This window comes from Arvicola amphibius, chromosome 10, assembly GCF_903992535.2.
Source record: "Arvicola amphibius chromosome 10, mArvAmp1.2, whole genome shotgun sequence".
Taxonomy (NCBI): Eukaryota; Metazoa; Chordata; class Mammalia; order Rodentia; family Cricetidae; genus Arvicola; species Arvicola amphibius.
Window position 1 is genome coordinate 106,495,282 of NC_052056.1, and position 18,838 is coordinate 106,514,119.

Genomic DNA, 18,838 nt, shown 5'->3' on the forward strand with positions numbered 1-18,838 from the left:
ACAGTCTCTATTGCTGGTTATTTTGACTTTACGGGTCCTAGCTTATTTCTTTACAGCCTCACTGTGTTTACCGAACAGACTTCAGCTCATCTGGCTGGATCTTTGTCTACTTCTTCAGGCCCTTGCTCCACACAGAAGCTCCTCACAGCCTTCATCTCCAATCTCTCCCACTGGCCCCTCTCCCAGCCATCACCAAGCCCACGCTCCGGTCACCTCAGTGACCTCCTCACCATACCCCCTCCCCGCCCCCCTCACTGGCTGTTCCTTTTCTGTCGCTCCTCTACCTGCTTTTCCAGGGACGGTCCGCACGACCATCTTCTCTTCTCCCCTTTGCTTCAATCATTGTGAGCTGGCTTTCCTCTCACTACTAAAGCTGGCATCCCCATGGACCCTAGGAACTTCCAAAATGGTGGCCTTTTCAGTTCTCTGCCCCCTTGACCCCAGTTGCAGAGACACGTCCCTGATCCATCCTTTCTTTCTACTTCAGTTACCACCCCCAGCCAGCTCTCGCTTTTCCCTGTGGCCTTCACGGGCTAGTCTTGCCTCTAAAATATTTATATTGCGGAACCATCTTGAGAAAACCTCCTGGAACATTCCGAGTTTACTTCCCTTCGACCTAGGAACTGAGTAGAAAGAAATCCCTGAAGGTATAATGAGCATCACACGGACCATGGTGTGACTAGAAATGCACAGCTACCAATACAAATGTCTAATGAAACATGAGTCAGATAATTGATGATAATGACCAGTAGACGTCAGATTTGCGTGGGTTAAAACTGCTACCACGCCTCAGCCAATGTCCCTGCTGCCGAAATTATATTGTTGACTTGTAGAAACGTCAAAACTTAAAACGCTGTATGAAAACATAACCACGTTGTATCAAAAGAAAAACATTCAAGACGTAACTAGCACTATGCATTCATTCGTTTGTTTATTTGTTTTGCTGCTAAGACTAATCACCAGGGTCTTGTGCATGTGAGGCAAATGGTTTGCCGCTGCCTGATACCGCTAGTCCCTAAAACAGAACGCATTATAAATAGTTCTAGATCACAGCCCCTTTCCGCCAAGACAAGAGATAGCCCTAGAAGAGCAGAGGGGAAGATGTAAGAGCCAGAGGGAGTGGATTACTGTATTGAAACGGTATTTCTAGATGTGATAGGCTATTGAAAACAGGAACTCACAGTGGCTGTGACTGTATCTACAAAACATGTAGAGATAGCTGGGTGGTGGTGGTGCGTGACTTTAATCACAGCAGTCAGGAGGCAGAGCGGATGGATCTCTGAGTTCAAGGCCAGCCTGGTCTACAGAGTGAGTTCGGGGACAGCCAGAGCTATGCAGAGAAACCCCTGTCTCTAAAAACCAAAAAAAAAAAAAAAAAAAAAACCCAAAAAACCGGAAACAAAACAAAACAAAAACCAAAAATAAAAAACCCATGTACAAGATCAAGTCAATCAAAATCTCAGCATGAATGTGGGGGAGGCCCATGGAGTCCCACCCCCTGTCTGAGAAGCTATGGGCTGTAGATGGCCAATGGAGGAGAGACAATCAGTTTTCTTCAGGGAAGCGAGCCCAAGAGGCCGCCCATATTTCAGTGGTTGTTCCCCTCCCCCCCACATGCAGATAGAGAGCTCTAAGCGGACACAGTAAGTATCAGATTGACAAAAGAAAAAAACACCCTTGGAGTTGGGAGGAAAGCGATGGGGAGAATAGGGAAAGAATTGAAGGAAAGGAAGGATAGAACTGAAGGGAGGGAATAGGGAATGGATATGATCCAAACACATTATATGCATGTGCGAATATTAAACAAAACATTAAATAAAATACTTTTTACATTTTCTAGTGTGTGTGAGGGTGTGTGTGTCATGGCATATGAAGGTCAGAGGACACTCCAAGGGAATTGTTTTTGTCCTACCGTATAGAATCTGGAGACTGGATTCAGGTTGTCAGTATTGGTGACAATCACCTTTACCTGCTGAACCATTTTGCTGGCCCCTGAATGAATTTTTATTACTAATTTTTGTCACTACAAAACACACAATGCTTTCATATGATCTCTTACTTGTATTTAAAAAACGATGCCTCTGTTAGTTCTCGAAAGAAGCATGAATGACAAAGGCACAGTTGAAAAGGGGAAATCAAAATGTTTTGAACACCGACATTCCATCTCATTCCAGGCAGCATGGCTGTCATCAAGAAGAGAAACAACTGCCGGCAAGGACGCTTCTGGGAATAGGAACCCCATCCACGGGAAAGTAGAGTATCTACAGCGGAAAAACAGAGCAGGGATTCTTCAAAAGGCTAAAAATAGAATTAGCATGGGATTTATGTATCTCCCAGGTAGACACTTGGAGAAATCTAGGTCAACATACAGCAGAAACACCCACTCATGAGCTGATTGTGGCACTATTTACAGGAGCCAAGGAATGGACCCCGATTAGGCATAGTGATAGATGAAGGTGAAGAAAACCTGGTAGAAACACACAGTGGAGTTTCATTGTTTACATCAGTTTTAAAGATGCACGGAGGCGTGTTACACGTACAAAGGCAGATGGAGATGGAGAGCACCATTGCATATGCCTGCTCCTGTATGCAGACTCTAGATCACACACACACACACACACACACACACACACACACACACACACACGGTATGAAAGCAGAGGGGGAACATTTTGAGAAGAGGAAGAGGACCAGTGGGAGGTGGGCAAAGGCAGGGGAGGGTGGTGTAGGGAATATGATCCATCTTATCTATCTATGCATATGGAAGCATTATGATAAAGTTCATTTGTTCCAGGAAGAGAAAGGGATCACTGCGGATGGTTAAGTGAGGCATGTGAGCAAGAAGAACTAGGAAATAACTTGAGAAATAATGTCTACCACGTTTTATATACTCAAAAAGAGGAAACTTTGATAATTTCTCATGGCATCTCTGGGTACAATGACTCAGTGAGGGAAGGAGCCTGCCACCAAGCGTGCTGCCCTGAGTGAGTTTGATCTCCAAGACCCATGTGGCGGGAAGAGAAAATTGACCCCCATTAATTCTTTCTGACCTTTATATGTGTACTATCACACACACACGCACACACACACGCACACATGCATTCATGCACGAGGAGAGAGAGAGAGAGAGAGAGAGAGAGAGAGAGAGAGAGAGAGAGAGAGAGAGAGAGAGAATGTGTAGATACCTTCTGAGGGACAGAATCACTTTTCTTTGGGAAGGGTGGCCACTGGTAATTGCCTGTCCCCAAGTGTATGACCTGCATCTCTGCATATATGGGCAACACTAATTCAACCTAGCAAGTTATTTAAAAAGGACATGAAGTTGAGAGGGAGATGTGTCAGGAGGGGTCACGGTAGAAGCTGGAGAGAGGGAGTGGGGTGCACACCATAAACATACACTATACACATGTATGAGGATTTCAAAGAATAAATAAAAATATTAAATAAGTAGAGTATAGCCTTACTCATGGAGGAACGAATACTACTAAATTGGAGTACAAAGCCCTTTGATTTTTCCCTTTGATTTTTTTCCTATTTCAAGATACTTCTCACACAGTTTTTCTGCTATACGTTTCAAATGCACTATGGTGGGACATTATTTTTTTTTTCTCTGATGAAAAGTCCTACTTAGGAGCCACAAAAAATGTTTATTCACCTGCGTGATTCCAGGCATACTCACAAGCAGGAAACCAAACTTCGGGTTTATCCACTCACAGAGAAAAGGGACCCTGCAGCTCATCTGTGAGAACATCTCAGTGAGCTGGGAGTGGAGCCCAGGGGAATCCTTCTCCAGTTATTATCTCCACCTTTAGTGACCTGCAAAGCTCCGGTTCTGAACTACGGTGAGTCTACAGATGTCCCCGGAACGACTTGAGAGAGAATAAGGAAGGAAAGGGCAAGCCTGAGGTGCCTCACTACCAGCAGCTGGCTCAAAAGTTACTGGCTTAACTATACTTGGGAAAATAAGCCGGTTCCTTGCCAAGCATGGCATGAATATTCCCCATGTGACCGGCCGTCCTCCCGTATCTGCTTTGAGCAGTGTGACTCGGACTTTTATCACTATGCTCAGCAGGGAGCTCCATCTAGATTGTCCTTGGTGCGCTTTCATCAGGTGTGCTGAAGCCACGGTGGCCTCAGATTACAGAGGGTTTTGGCTACAAAGAAGGGACGCAGATTTCAAACCGCTGCCAGGAGAGCTGAAGGTTGTGTCCCTGCTGTTTACACAGCCCCGGCCAACAAACACACGCTGTTTGCTTAGCCAAGCAAGATTGGCAGGAATCATGATGCAGGAAGATTACCCTCTTTCAGGCTTGGCCATCCTGACGCGTACCAGGGTGAGGTTCATAAGTCTTTAAATTTCACCGTGTGTGAGGAGCTGGAATTAAAAAAGCTGAACTTTGAGGTAGTAATTCTGTCTCTTGGGGCAGAAGGGTTTTCCAGCTCACAAACCCCTTAAATATTTAAGAAGGGCTCCAGGTGAAAGGGTATGACCTTTATGATGTTTCTGATATCTGGAAGTCTGAGGGCAACACAGACCATTTGAAGGTGAAATGTAAAACAATGTCTAACCACAGAGTCTCTGGACTATATGTCCTGAGGAAAGTTAAACTGATCTATAGAATTATTGTTTGGCCAACTGACTGATACTTTTTTTTGATTGATTGATTTTTAAAGATTTGTTTTTATTTTACATGTATAGATTTTTGTCTGCATGCATGTATGTGCACCACGTGCATGCAGTGCCTGGGAAGGCCAGAAGAGGGCGTCATATTCCCTGGGACTGGAGTTAAGATGGTCATGAGTCACCACATGTACACTGGGAATGGAAGCTAGGTCTTCTAGAAGATTAGCCAGTGCTTTTAGCTGCTGAGTTATCTCTCCAGCCCTGATTAGTTGATTTATTTTGGGGGTGAGGATGCTGGGGTTGAACCTAGGGCCCTGTACACACTAGGCAAGTAGTCTACCATTGAGCTACATCCCTAGCCAAAATCGAAAAAGGTCTATCGTGAGTCTAAACAGCAAAGATCCTAACCTAGGTCCTCTTTTCAGATCGGTTCCAGAGTCACAGGAAGCAAGGCTGGGTGCGTTTCACTTGCCCAGTGCTTCACTACTTAGAGCTCAGAATCAAGTTTAATGAGAACTGGAAAACACTGGCCCCATAGAGATTGCTGGCGGTGTGCCAAGGCGTTCTCAGTCCTGACACGGCATCCTGCTTGCGTCAGGAAGATACCAGGTTGTCCTCATGCTGGCTCTAAAACCAACTTCCAAGAGACAAAGCCGGAGTCTAGGGATAGAGGTTTACCACAGACCCTCCTTCCAGCACCTGGGCCTTTAGGATGCTGCAATGCCACCATTGGCTAACTGCGTGGCCTTCCAGAAGCCAGCTGGCCGTGACTGTAGTTCATACAGGTTTGGTCTTAGGGCACAGCATCCTTCATCACACATGCTGGGTGTTGCAATAGTTTGGTATCCTAGATTTCTCAAAGATTCCCTGCTTCATGGAAACAGTTTGTGTTACGTCTAGCTTACGTTCAGTCTCATTCATTTCTTTGGTGTTAGCAAGCCAGCTAGGCCTCGTTATGCTTTTTGTAAAGCCTCCATTCTAGCTCTATGATAGCTCAATTAACATTTTAATGAATCATCACAGCTGCCAGTCCAGCCCGGAGCTCCCGACTGGGCACAGGGCCAGTACCTGAAGGCCCGACCTGGGTCTGAACCAGTGTGTCTCATGCAAGGGACTGTTAACCCGGCTCAGGCAAACCCCACCTTCACAGAACCTTCCATTGTGAGAGTCCCTGCAACTTGGCTCTCTCTCTCCATCTTAGTTTTTGCCAAAGGACAAGGTGAAAGCCACATGGGCTGGCTGCTTTAGAAATCGCATGGATATTTGCCTTTTCTGAGATTTCCCAGTCAAGAACAAAGCCACACACAGCTCTTTCCAACTCCTTCATCAAGTGAGTTGAGAGTCTCCTTCTTGTTGGATGTTCTAGCTGCAGGCATGTGTTAATGCCCCAAATAGTTTCCCCTGCGGGTCTTTGCAGAGACAACTGAAAGTTCCAAAGATGCGAGAGTTAAAACATTTGTTGCACATGTTAGGGCTATGACCGTACATAGTAGGGCTACAACTGGCTGCCTGACCGCTCTCACATTATAGTAGGTAATGCTGGGGCCCAACTAGGTGACTTTACTGGAAGTATAGGTCACCTGCAGTCTGTGATGGAAAAGTAAGGTTTTGAATGTTAGTCAGACCCGAGAGAGGGGTCAGACAAAAGAGTCAGCCTTGGAAATTTGCAATTCTGGACTTACCAGAGCAGCCCATCTTTTGCTATGGTGGGTTAGTTGGCTTTCAGTGTGACCTGGCACTGTGCTATTTATAGTTGTTTCTGGGCCTGCCTATCTTCAGGAATGTATGACAGTTCTTTGAAGGTCTCTGAAAACCCTCATTGTTGGGACCACTTCATAGCCTGGTTACACTGCTGTGGTCCTCACTGTTCACATAGGAGGTGATTTGAATGAGAAATGCCCTGCCCTTCCCCCACCCCAGGTTCATGTGTTTGAGCACTTGGTCCTCAGTAGGTGGTGCTGTTTTAGGAGGTTATGGAACCTTTAGGAGGTGGAGCCTTGCTGGAGGAAGTGCATCACTGTGGGCAGGCTTTGGCAGTTTATGGCCCCACCCCATTTCCAGCTCACTCTCTCAGCTTCATGTCTGTGGTTGAAGATACGATGTGTCAGGCCCCTCTGCCTGCTGCCACACTTCCTCCGGGATCATTGTGGAATCTCTCATGCCTGACTAAACTCTTTCTTCATTAAGTTGCTTCTTTTTAAAGATGTGCACTCACAAACACAAAGCATCTAAGACAACATCTGTGAGAACCTTAAGTACTTTGTTGGAAACACAGTGAGAGGGTGGTCTTGTTGCTTTCTGTGAAGAACTTTCATTTGTTGGTCTCTATCACCTCCCAAAACATAAGTACTCAGAGGGCCCTAAATGAGTTGATTGAAAAAAGTTCTGGCTGTATCATGTATCATGGCCAAGTTCAGGGGGAAGAATCAGGCTGAAGTGGGCAGTCAACTGCTTGCCGAAGCCTTCACTCTGCTTGAGTACACACCAAGAGAGGCTGGTGTCCAAGAAGATGGAGTTGTTTGACCCTTGAAGGAGAATTGTTTGTATTCTGTCAATCATGTTTTAAATAAACACTGATTGGCCAGGCAGGAAGTATAGGCAGGAAAACTAGACAGGAAGTAGACATGATGCAATGAGAACAGGAGAATTCTGGGAAGGAGGAAGTTGATTCCTCCCACTCCTGCCCAGATCACTGAAGCAGCAGGATGTGATCTGCCCCACTGAAAAAGGTACTGAACTGCATGGCTAACATAGATCAGAATAATGTGTTAATATAAGCTACAAGAGCTAATAAGTAGCCTGACCTAATGGGCCAATCAGCTTTATAACATATAGAGATCTCTGTGTGATTTTCTTTGGGGCTAAACAGCTGGGGTTACTGGGCAGAACAGAAAACCCCAACAAGCAGGCCCTGTTCATGTTACAGACCCTAGTGCCCCAATTTCAACTAAGGAGAGGATGACAGGCTGAGCACCACATGTGTGTGCACAAGTACCCCAGGCTCTCCACATGTCACTGTGACCTGGGAATCAGGCATTGACACTCCTCCTGCAAACAGGGGAAGGAAGAGGCTGACTGATGTGGGAGTCCCCTCTGTATGCTGTGAATATGTTTTATTACCATTTGTTAACTGTTGGAGGAGGTTGCTTGTTCGTCCTGGCTGCCCAGAACCGAAATAATTACACAGAAACTATTAATTAAATCACTGTTTGGCCCATTAGTTCTAGCTTTTTATTGGCTAACTCTTACATATTAATTTAAGCCATTTCTATTAATCTGTGTATTGCCACATGGCAGTGGCTTACCAGGTAAAGTTCCATCTGGCGTCGATCTCTGGTAGGCCTACATGGCTTCTCCTGACTCCACCCTTCTTTCTCCCAACATTCAGTCCAGTCCTCCCTGCCTAGCCTAGCTCTGCTCCGCCCCACCCTGCTCTGCTATAGGCTCAAAGCAGTTCTTTATTCATTAATGTTAATCACAGCATACAGAGGAAAATCCAACATCAGTTAATAAGGAAACTCTTTGGCCTATGGCAAGACAGAATATAGCAAGTCAGAAAATCCAAGCAGAGACAGAGAAGGAAAGAAGGTAGAGTCATGCAGATGCCATGTAGCTGCCCAAGAAGCAAGAGGTAACAAACCACGAGCCTTGTGGTAAAATATAAACTGATAGAAATGGGTTAGGTTAAGATGTAAGAGTTAGTCAATAAGAATCCTGAGCTAATAGGTCAAACAGTGTTGTAATTAATCCAGTTTTTGTGTGATTATTCGGGCCAGAGTGGCCAGGAAATGCAAGCGCAGTCACTGCTAACACCTGGCCTTGCCCAGGACCACACACCTAGAGAGGTGCAATCAGGATTCAAATCATAATCAGTTTGCCTAAAATAACTATATCTTTATATCCACTCATATCATTTATAGCTTTGTATCCATTTCATCAATAGAGTTGAAACCATTGAGGCTCCTGAATTTGGAAGAGCTGAAGAGACCTGTTTTTAAATGGAGTTTATTGAGAAAGTCATAGCCAATGACTTCAGTGACAGATGCTACACAAACAGAGACTGGTAAATTGTGCAAGTAGACATTCTGTGGCTGAGATCATCTACTGATGGAGTGGGCAGGACAGTGTCCTTATCAATGAATAATGAGGCATCCTCAGATGCCCCCAAGGAGGTAGACTAAGAGTCAATGTCTTTTCTGTTCAACTTATTGTAGAACACTCGCCTATGAAGTAAGAAAGATAGAGAAAGACTGCTAATTATCAGTGTGGAGGTGAGCAACATGGCCTTCAAAATACATGGGTTCCTTTGCAGATGCTCTGTTAAAGCTTTAGTCATTTATTTCTTGGCATAGTCATTCACTCATAAAACATTTACTAGGGATGAAGGGATGGTTCTGTGGTTAAGAGCACTGGTTGCTCTTCCACAGGACGCAGGTTCAGTTCCCAGTGTCTACATAGCAGCTCACAACCACCTGTAACTCTAGCTCCAGGGGATCTGATGCCCGCCTCTGGCCTCTGAAGGCAGCAAGCACATACATGCAGTACGCAAGTACTGTGTAAATAGTCATACACACAAAATAAAAACAAATATATCTTTAAAAACAAAACATTAACTGTCTACTACATGCACAGCATTAAAAACTGGGGATGTGGGGAGAGAGGGGAGGACAGAGAGAAAATGGAGAAGACACAGGGACACAGGTGTTGTCTCTCTGTAGGTTCCAGGGGCTTTTGCACCTGAATATTCCACCCCTGTGAAAATACAGTGTATACTACGATCTGATCTGTACACACACATAAACAAAAGCTCCACAAAGCAGCACACACTCTTAAAACTATAACATTCTCTATACTACTCCACAGGATTATTCTAATTCAGTGAAGACAATATCTGACCCAAGAGGATAATAAGGTAGTACTAATGAAGCATGCATGTGCCTGCAGGTGAAGCTGAGAATTCCAGGGGATCAGTATTCACAGATGTAAGGTGGCAGGCAAGAAATGGGCTTATACCGGTGAATGGCAGAAAAAAGGGTAGGGCAAAACCAAGGGACAGAAAAATAGGAAATGAAGGTTTAAAAAAGATGAAAGAGGCAAAGGTGTGCTTAGACAGAAAGGATCAGAGAGGAGAGACGGTGACATTCCTGTCGCTTTCCTGTCTGTTCACTACCCTGCTCTGGGAACTCATGCTTGGACACACAGAGGCTTATTCCTACTTTTACCAGCATGGGAAACAAAGCGGGAACTCCGCAGATCATCAAAACAGAAACATGGACAAAGAGGACCACAGCTCTCCCGTGCAATATCCGGAAACGTTGAGTGGAATATACACATTTTTAAAATGCAGAAATGAGTTGACAAGACAGACTGAGGGCAAGGAAGGAGATGGCATCATGGTTGCTCATGGGAGGGCTCTTTGTCTCATCATCCTGGAAGCATTTTGGCTGCTTACATGAAGATAAAGAGACCTTTGGGTCTCCAGTGGTGGGAGAGTGGAAATATAAGACCTTATTGAAACTCTGCTCTACAATGAAGACAATCTATTATTTGCAAACACTGTCAGGTACAGGCCTTTGAGAGCCGGTGTCACAGCACACAGTCACTTACAGGAGGACAGAAAACACACGCTGAAGATGACAGAGTACATAAAAGAGACTTGTGAATGTGAGGGAGGAACAGAACACAGTGAAACCCCAGCAACCGTTAAACAGACACTAAAAGGGAAATAAACAGAACTTCTGGGGATTAAGAACATAAAATTCTGCATAGGAGGCTTAAGTAACATATTAGACAAAGCCCAAGAGAACACAAATAAATTGAAATATAGGTCTGAGGAAATTACTCAGGATGCATTAGAGATGAAGTGTGAGCAATGATAAAAGAACAGTAAAAAGATACATTATAATATAATATAATGCATGAAGAAATAAAAATATTGGTCAGGAAGTGATGATACACTCCTTTAATCCCAGTACTTGGGAGGCAGAGGCAGTTTGAGGCCAGACTGGTCTACAGAATGAGTTCCTGGACAGCCAGGGCTACACAGGGAAACCCTGACTTGCAGGGGGGGGGATGTCAGGTAATGTGTATTAGGAATGGGTAAAGAGGATAAAAGGCTATACTCAAATAAAAAGTGGTCAAGAATTCCTCAGACTTTATGAATGAATGAGTGATACGAGTCTGAATTCAAAAAGCAGAATCTCGAGCACAAAATTATATTCACATGCAAACACAGAGTAGTTAAAGTTCAGAGCTCTAGGGGCAAGGAGAATAAAAAGTAAACAATCTACAAAGAAATAAAACAAAAACACTTTTTAACAGGAACCAGAGGCAACTGAGTAAAATAGAGCTTCAAAGGTCTCATCTAAAGGTCCAGAGGACAAAGGAGTCCACCCAGAATTCTATACCCAGCTCAACTATCACCGATGACTGAGTGGGGACGATGACACTGAGCTGAGTAAGAGTGAGTGCTTCCTCTGACTTTTGTGTTTTGAGATAAAAATATAAAAATGACATAGATAACCTCTCTTAGTTTGCTTAGGACACAAGAAAGACAAAACAAGGATAACAGTAAATGAGAATGAAGGTGATTAAATGTCCTCATGAAGTATTAAAACAGAGAATAAAATTATTGACTTTTTTTATAAATATTAATGACTCTGACTTGAGCATCTTTTGGGTACAAATAGAAACATTGCTGAGTAAGTGAGAGATGCTTATAAAGATATCAATGAAGAAGAAAACAAATTTGATTTCTGTGGAACATCTTTTTCTTCTGTCTTGCTTCCTACACTTAGCATAGCTCTTCGGGTACCGAAAAGTTATGGAACTTTCATGTGCCACAGCAAAGGCTTTATTGTCCACCATCTATTGGATTGTTATGGTGATAGCAGCTCTCTCTCTCTCTCTCTCTCTCTCTCTCTCTCTCTCTCTCTCCCCCTCTCTCTCTCTCCCCCCCTCTCTCTCTCTCTCGTCATCAGAATTAGCTTTCTTCCCGCTCTTTGTCCTGCAAGTTTCTCTCCTCTCCCTAAGTCTTTAGATAGACTTCTACACCCTGCCTTTCGTCCATTAATCTGTATTTGAAATAGAAGTGACACCAGATTGTTTAAGGTATTAGATACAGCTGGGCATGATGGTGCAAGCCCGTAATCCCAGTACTTGAGGGGAGATGGAGGCATGAGTTCAAGACAGGCTTGCCACAAACCCAGTCTGAGACCCTGTCTCAAAATAAAACCGCAAAAGAGTGTAAAAGAGCAAAAACACAAACAAAACATAAAACAAAACAAAACCCATGTTAACTGGTATATAATCTTCCTTCGGATTTACAGAACTAAGATATCTAGTGACCTTCAAATGTGCTGAGGACTTAGATAAGTCTGTAGCTCTATCAGTTAGCAAGCATGGATGCTCCTGTGAGGTTTAGCCTGAAGAAAAAGAATACTTCTGTTTGGAAAAAATAGGAAACAGTGCCCAGGAGATCAAGTGTCTAAGCACAGCATAGAGTAAAAACAAATGTGTGCTCCAGAAGACCCTGCCCAGCATGTAGACACATTACCCATAGTGCTTTGCTTTCCCCAGTCACCAGCTCTTGACTCTCCTGAGTTCTTCCAGACATAGTTTTGAGGATGCTAACCCCTTTGTCACATCAAGATGCTTGTTTTTGAGCAAGCATGAGTCCTTCCCCCAGCTCTCTTCTGGGCTTAAGGGAAGCTTTGGCAGGGGTCTCATAGAAGTATGTAGTTTTGAGAGTCTTATCTTCAATGATAAGATCCCCCAAATAGAGGCTCACAGTGACCCCCCAAAATGAATCTATCTATCTATCTATCTATCTATCTATCTATCTATCTATCTATCTATCTATCTAATATCCATCTATCATCTATCTAACGAGCTGTCTTTCTATTTATATCTAAAACATGCATATGTTTTCGGCTATATAGAAATCAGGCTGGACAAGTCATGGAGAACGAGCCAGTAAACAGCAATCCTTCATGGCCTCTGCATCAGTTCCTGTCTCCAGGTTCCTGCCTTTAGCTCCTGCTATGACTTCTGCTGCTGCTGGACTGTGAGCTGTCGGATGACATAAATCCTTGCCTTCCCAAGTTGCTTTTGGTCATAGTGACTATCACAGCAACAGGAAACCAAACCAAGATACCAGTGTTTGCTTATCACATATGTGCATCCTCCCGAGTACTTTAAACTCACCTCTAGGTGACTACAACACCCCTACAGTGTAAATGCTCATGGGTAGTTATGATTCGGTATTGTCTAGGGACCTGTGATCTGTTCACTATATGCAGTTACACTTCCTCCTGTTGTTTTTGATCTGAGCTTGATTGGGTGAACAGACCTGGGACCCATGGATCTAAAGTACCAGTCATGTCTAGAGCAGAGAAGAATTTAAAAGAGGTCCTCTAATGGTCCATGCTCACCAGAGGCTCCGCCATGATGATCCGAATCTTGCGCTCTGCCTGAGTTGTGAAGTTGACAAACAAGCTCTTGAGGACGTACTCTCCTGGCTTGCTGTCTGGGTCCACGTTGATGGGCAACATGGTCGGTGGTCCTTTTTCCCTGTGTGTCCCGGAAGCAGGTGGAACCGGAGGCTTGATGTAACCGTTGCCGACCGGAGAAGCTGAAAAACAGGTTGACTTTTACTGGATGAAAAGAAAGTCATAAATATTCATATGGTGTATGTTAATAAACCATAAATGTAAGGCTATGAATCATAAAAAGGTCATGCTTCAAAGCATAGCTTGGCCTTACTCTCTAGAAATGGTGCTGGAATTTAAGTACTCTGACTATATATGTCTTTTTATTACAATCAAATACATCATCTCAAAAGTCCTGTTAACCACATGGACATAGCTGATAAATTCTACAACATTTAGGATGTTTGGGGCTTCTTTCTGAATGACCTAGGCAAGTGGTTTAAAGAGAAATGAAAAAGTGATTTCTTCTTTAGGTTTTTTTTTTTAATGGTAAACTCCCTGTCTTCTACATTTCATAGTCAAAGAAATTTTTGGGTCATTGCTTCCACAAGTTTCTATGAACCAATTAGCAAACACTTAGATGGCTGCTGTTCTTCAAAGAGATGCACATCTACAAAGAAAAGGTTTTAGAAGCTCAAGCCTGCAATCCTAGCACTTGGGAGGCTGAGATGGGAGGATTTCTGGGAGTTCAAGGACAGCTTGGTCTATAGTAAGCGCTTATCTCATAAAAGGAAGGAGATCCCACCTGCCTTTCTTCATACATCTCTCAAGCCTCATCGGAGAAACTTCTATTTGCAGAAGATGATGATTAGCACAGAGACCCAAAACTGAGCCCCAAGCCCCGCTCCACCCCCAAGACTCAGGGATCATGGCAGAAGAGAAGGCTGAAGGGGTCTAGGAGCCAGAGGCGGCTGGTGACAATAAGGAAGCAGTGTCTTCAGGACGCAGCTGGGCAGTCGCACATGTAATTCACATGGGTTGTAACAGCACGCAAGCCCAATCCAGACCAAACCCCCGTGCCGAGAGGGGAGCTGCTGGGAAGTAAGGGTCCATTGTCTTCAAGAGTGCGGTCCAACGTGCTCCAGTGAAGACAATCTATCTAAGAAGATTTGGGGCAGCAAAAACTGGTCTCGAAAGTTTTTTTTTTGGGGGGGGATATGGAGTTGGGTGGATAGGGAAGGGGGGTCTGGGAAGAGTTAGAGGAGCAAATATGATGTAAACACATGGTAAGAAACTTGGAGTTCTCAAAGCTCTATTATCCAAGGGGAAGAGAGGTTCTACCAATGACGTCCAAGGTGTAAACTGAGTTTTTCATTCTTACCACCACTTGACCAAATTGCAATGCCTGTTTTGAGTTCTACAAGATGTGCAGAATGCTATTTACACTTATTCCAAAGCAGGGGCAGTCATCAGGGCTCCCGGGAGGGGGTGAGGGGCTGGGAGGGGGGCAGTGATCTTCATTCAGAACACAATTTAATGGAAAGGAGTTTTAACCAGATAGTTGCTGAAAATTATTTTAGTTATAAATACAAATGTACCCTCCCCTCAAGACAGGGTTTCTCTGTGTAGCCCAGCTGTCCTGAAACTTGCTCTGTAGCCCAGGTTGGCTTCGAGCTCAGATCCTTCTGCTTTGCCTCCTGAGTGCTGGGATTAAGCACCACCACAGCATAGCAAACAAAGTTTCTAATTCTCCCTCCCCTCCACCCCACAACACAATTTCTTTTGTTTGTTTTACTTTGCTTTTCTTTTTTGAAAGAATCTCACTCTATAGTCCAGACTGGCCTCAAACTCAAGGCAATCCTCCTGCCTCCGACTCTCAAATGCTAGGATTACAGCTATCTGTAATCATGATCGTCTAGGAGATCTGTGAGTTTCTAAGAGATGGGGAAAATTCTTGCATTTGCGTACTGATCAGGTGTCAACTTCCCCATGAAAAGCATCAGGAGAGGTGAGATAGAGATATTAGGAATGAAGAAGGTGAGGCAGAGGTAAATGATGGCCTTTAAAGGGTACAAATAGTTTTGGATACAGGCATTAGGGAAAGGAGTCACAGGAAAGAAGAAATCCCAGCTCGCCGAGGATGCTTATTCTACAGATGACCATTCCAAGGCAGCTGACAGAGGTCAGTATTGTTCATGCCTTCCTGGTCTCGGATGCTCTTGGCAAGTGGGTGCCTTGTGGAAGTAGGGCACTGCCCAACTGTAGCTCAGAGGGACATCCTATCTGTACTATCTTCCTGCTGTATCAAGGTCACCATGCTTCAGAGACCAGAGACCTGAATGTCAATCAAAAACCTTCATTTGGAAACAATGCTGTATTCTGTCTGGTGTCCCACAGGGCTGAATGCATTTAGAGAAGCCAGGAGTAACTGAGTTGATGTAAAAGACAATCACAAGATCCTGGGACCAAACGCATAATGATAGGGAGGGGACGATCAGGACAGTGACACTGGCACACCTCTGGCGCAGTCTCAGATAACCTGGGCACCAGAACACCTCTCATACAGTCCTTCTGCTTACCAATCCGATGTTCCTATCCACGGTTGTTTTTAAAAGAGTATCCACCCGTGCGTCTAATCTGATGTCTTTGAAGTACAGAGTCTAATGATTGATCAAGCCAACCACCCCAGAGTCAACGCACAGAGAGAATGCAGGGAGAGCTCCCTCTTGGGATGTGTAGTTCACACACCTCATCTTGAGAGGTGGGGGCATGGGAAAGGTCATAGGTGAGGAACCTTGAGCCAAATTCATTCCAGTGTTTCAGAAGGCCCTCTTTATGTTAACATCATGAATTTCCAACAAGTACTAGCCTCTGTTGATACCATTTTCTGGAAGAAGTTTGACAGGGCAGCTTTTAGTTAAACTGCTCCCGTGGGTGACTGTGTATTTGAGAATCGGGAAATTAGCACACCCTGGTCATCAAAATTGATGCCAGCTCCTCCCCAGTATAAGCCTGGTGGTATAGGAGTGTAATCCCAACCCTTAGGAAGTGGAAGCATGAAGAACAGACGTTTGAGGCTAACCTGGTCTACAGAATACCCCATTTCAAACAACAAACAAACAAACCAAACCAAAAATACCCACAACAATAACAACATAAAGACCACCTCTATTTAATCATTACCATAGATAAAATCATTAGACCCTCCCATTTGTTTGCTCTTCATCTCTATGTTACTAATTTCATTTGTCCAAAAAGGAAGAAGTGACAAAAAAATTTGATGTTGACTTTCTAAGTTTACTACAGTCTTCTCTTCTTTCATCTCCTCTCTCTTTGACTTTTTGAGACACCATCTCTAGCCAGGATAGCCATAAGTCCTTCACATAGCTGAACTCCTAATCATCCTGCCTGTATCACCAGCATTCCCAGGACCAATGCAAACACCCCTTACAATCAAAAACTCAGCTACTGTCTTGTAATGATGCTGGGAAGAAGGTAAAGGCAGCCTTGGTGATCCCTGTGAGACCCCCAGAAGCTGAGAGCACCCTGGCATGGCAGGAAAACAGCTGTGTCCTTAGTCGAACTTTTCCTTACGAAAGTCTACTTCTCATTTGAGACAGCCTCTCCTCACTCCTGGCTCACTCACTTTCCGCCAGTGTGTACTCAGTGGGCACCTAGGTTCCTGCTCTAGAGACTGGGAACATGTTGGCGAGGACGGCTGATGGGTCTTCCTTGTTGTACCTCCTATTCTGGGGCAAAGCACTTTCATGTACAACACAGAGACACACACAGGCACACAGACCCAGACAGACAGACACAGACACACAGTCAGATGGTGAGTTTGGAGCGGAAAGGGAACTGAAGCGAAGCCCTGGCTGCCAGAAGCCAGAAGTTTGGCAAGAGGCAGTCTGAGATGGCCGGCCGGCACTCAGACCTGTCGGACAAGGATGGAAGCCATGCTGTTTGTGTGTGTGTCTAAGAAAGTCCAGACACTCTTGGCTACTGGGACGCTCTTCCAGTCCATCCCTTTGGTCTGCCCCATATCTGGGCATCTGTTTGGGTGGAGACTGGGACTGTAGCAGTCTGTGACAGGCAGGAGTCACCTGGTCAATAAGTTTATGGTCCTCAGTTTATGAAGCACACAACTTTGAAAAGAGAGCCGTTCTCCTGGTTTTCCCACCAGGGCAGGCAGAGCACACAGCCATATTTTCAAACAACCGGGTGCTATTTGTAAATGTTCCCCTTCCAGAAGAAATACTGAGGAGCTGAAATAAAATACCTGTCCTCCCCCCACCCCTGACCCCGTATCCCCAACATGATAGGTAGCAACCAACCCTCTGAAGTAGGTACACTTCTTAGAAAAGGTGGGCTAATTAACCCAACTACTTTCTAGAGACCAGTGGCCTTATTATTCAACTAAGGAGTCAATATGTAAGGAGTTTGTCCATGTTTGGAAGGAAAGTCTTCCTTCTGTTGGTTCTCAGTACTTTGTTCAACTTCGTGTGCCAGGGATAAACTCTGTTGTAACAAGTCTGGGCATCGTTCTTTAGAAATAGACAGTTCTCAATCCCAGGCCCTTCTGTTCCCTGAGATTCACTTTGTTTACCAGTACAGGAGCATTACATAACATATAAGGATGCTGCAGCTGCCGGGAGAACTTGCCGTGCAAAGTAAGAGTGCTAATAATTCACCTACTAATGTATTTACGATGCTGCTTAGGAAACGGAAAGTTGAAAGGTATCGCGCGGCTTCTCAGAACGACCAGAAACTCTGGGAGTCAGAGAAAGTAAGCGGGTGACAAGGGAAAAAATACCCTTTTATACACAACAGCAAAGAGTTGTGTTTAGAGTAGCTCTCACCCTGTGGCGATGGCACACGCCTTTAGTCCCAGCACTTAGGAGGCAGAGGCAAGCTGATGTCTGTGAGTTTGAGGCCAGCTTTTGTTTTTCTGTTTTGAAAAAAAAAAAAAAACCAAACAAACAAAGAACAATTCTGAAGAATAATACTAAGAAAAAGACAGTGTTGGGAACAAGAAAATCAATCTGTTGAGCATCAGCAAAAGGTCGCTTAACAAATATTAGGATATTTAGGGCTGGCTAGCAAGATGGCTTAGAGACTGAGAACACTGACTGTCCCAGCAGAAGTCCCAGCTTTGATTTCCAACACTTACAGAATGAATACATTCTTCTACACTCTGAGTTTTCCAGCCATATTCAAATTGTGTTCCTTCATGCTTAAGGGTCCACAAACATCCCCTGGATAACAGGAATTCTTCCTCCTCTTCCTCTTCCTCTTCTTCCTCCTCCTCCTCCTCCTTCTCCTTCTTTTGGTTTTTCAGGATAGGGTTTCTTTGTGTAGCCCTGACTGTACAAGAACACATTCTGTAGACCAGGCTAGCCTCGATCTCAGAGATCTGTATGCCTCTGCATCCCAAAGCTCCCCACATCACTTAGCCTTTTATTTTCTTAGAGATTTAAAATAATTTTTATTTTAGTGTGGTATAATTAAATGTAATTATATTATATTGGATATAACCTTTTTCTTTCTTCTCCTTTCAAAACAATTTTAAATTTATTTTTATGTATGGATGGGCGTGTGTGTGTGTGTGTGTGTGTGTGTGTTTGTGTGTGTGTGTTTGCACGTACATCTGGAGGCCGGAAGAGGGTGTTGGATCCCCTAGAACTGGTGGTATAGACAGTTGTGAATCACCATGTAGGGGCTGGGAACTTTAGCCAGGTCCTCTGCGAGAGCAGCCAGTGCTCTTACCCTCTGAGCCATCTTTCCA

At 44.4% G+C, this 18,838-nt stretch overlaps 1 protein-coding gene across 1 annotated transcript in view; it reads right to left on the bottom strand.

The window, feature by feature from the left end:
- The window catches only part of Fry (FRY microtubule binding protein), a 250,702-nt gene that overhangs the window by 190,502 nt on the left and 41,362 nt on the right, over positions 1-18,838 (bottom strand). Inside the window, exon 2 of the mRNA XM_038345555.1 lies at positions 13,057-13,256. Within this exon, the coding sequence (XP_038201483.1) occupies positions 13,057-13,256 (200 nt within the window). The remainder of the gene's footprint in view (positions 1-13,056; positions 13,257-18,838) is intronic.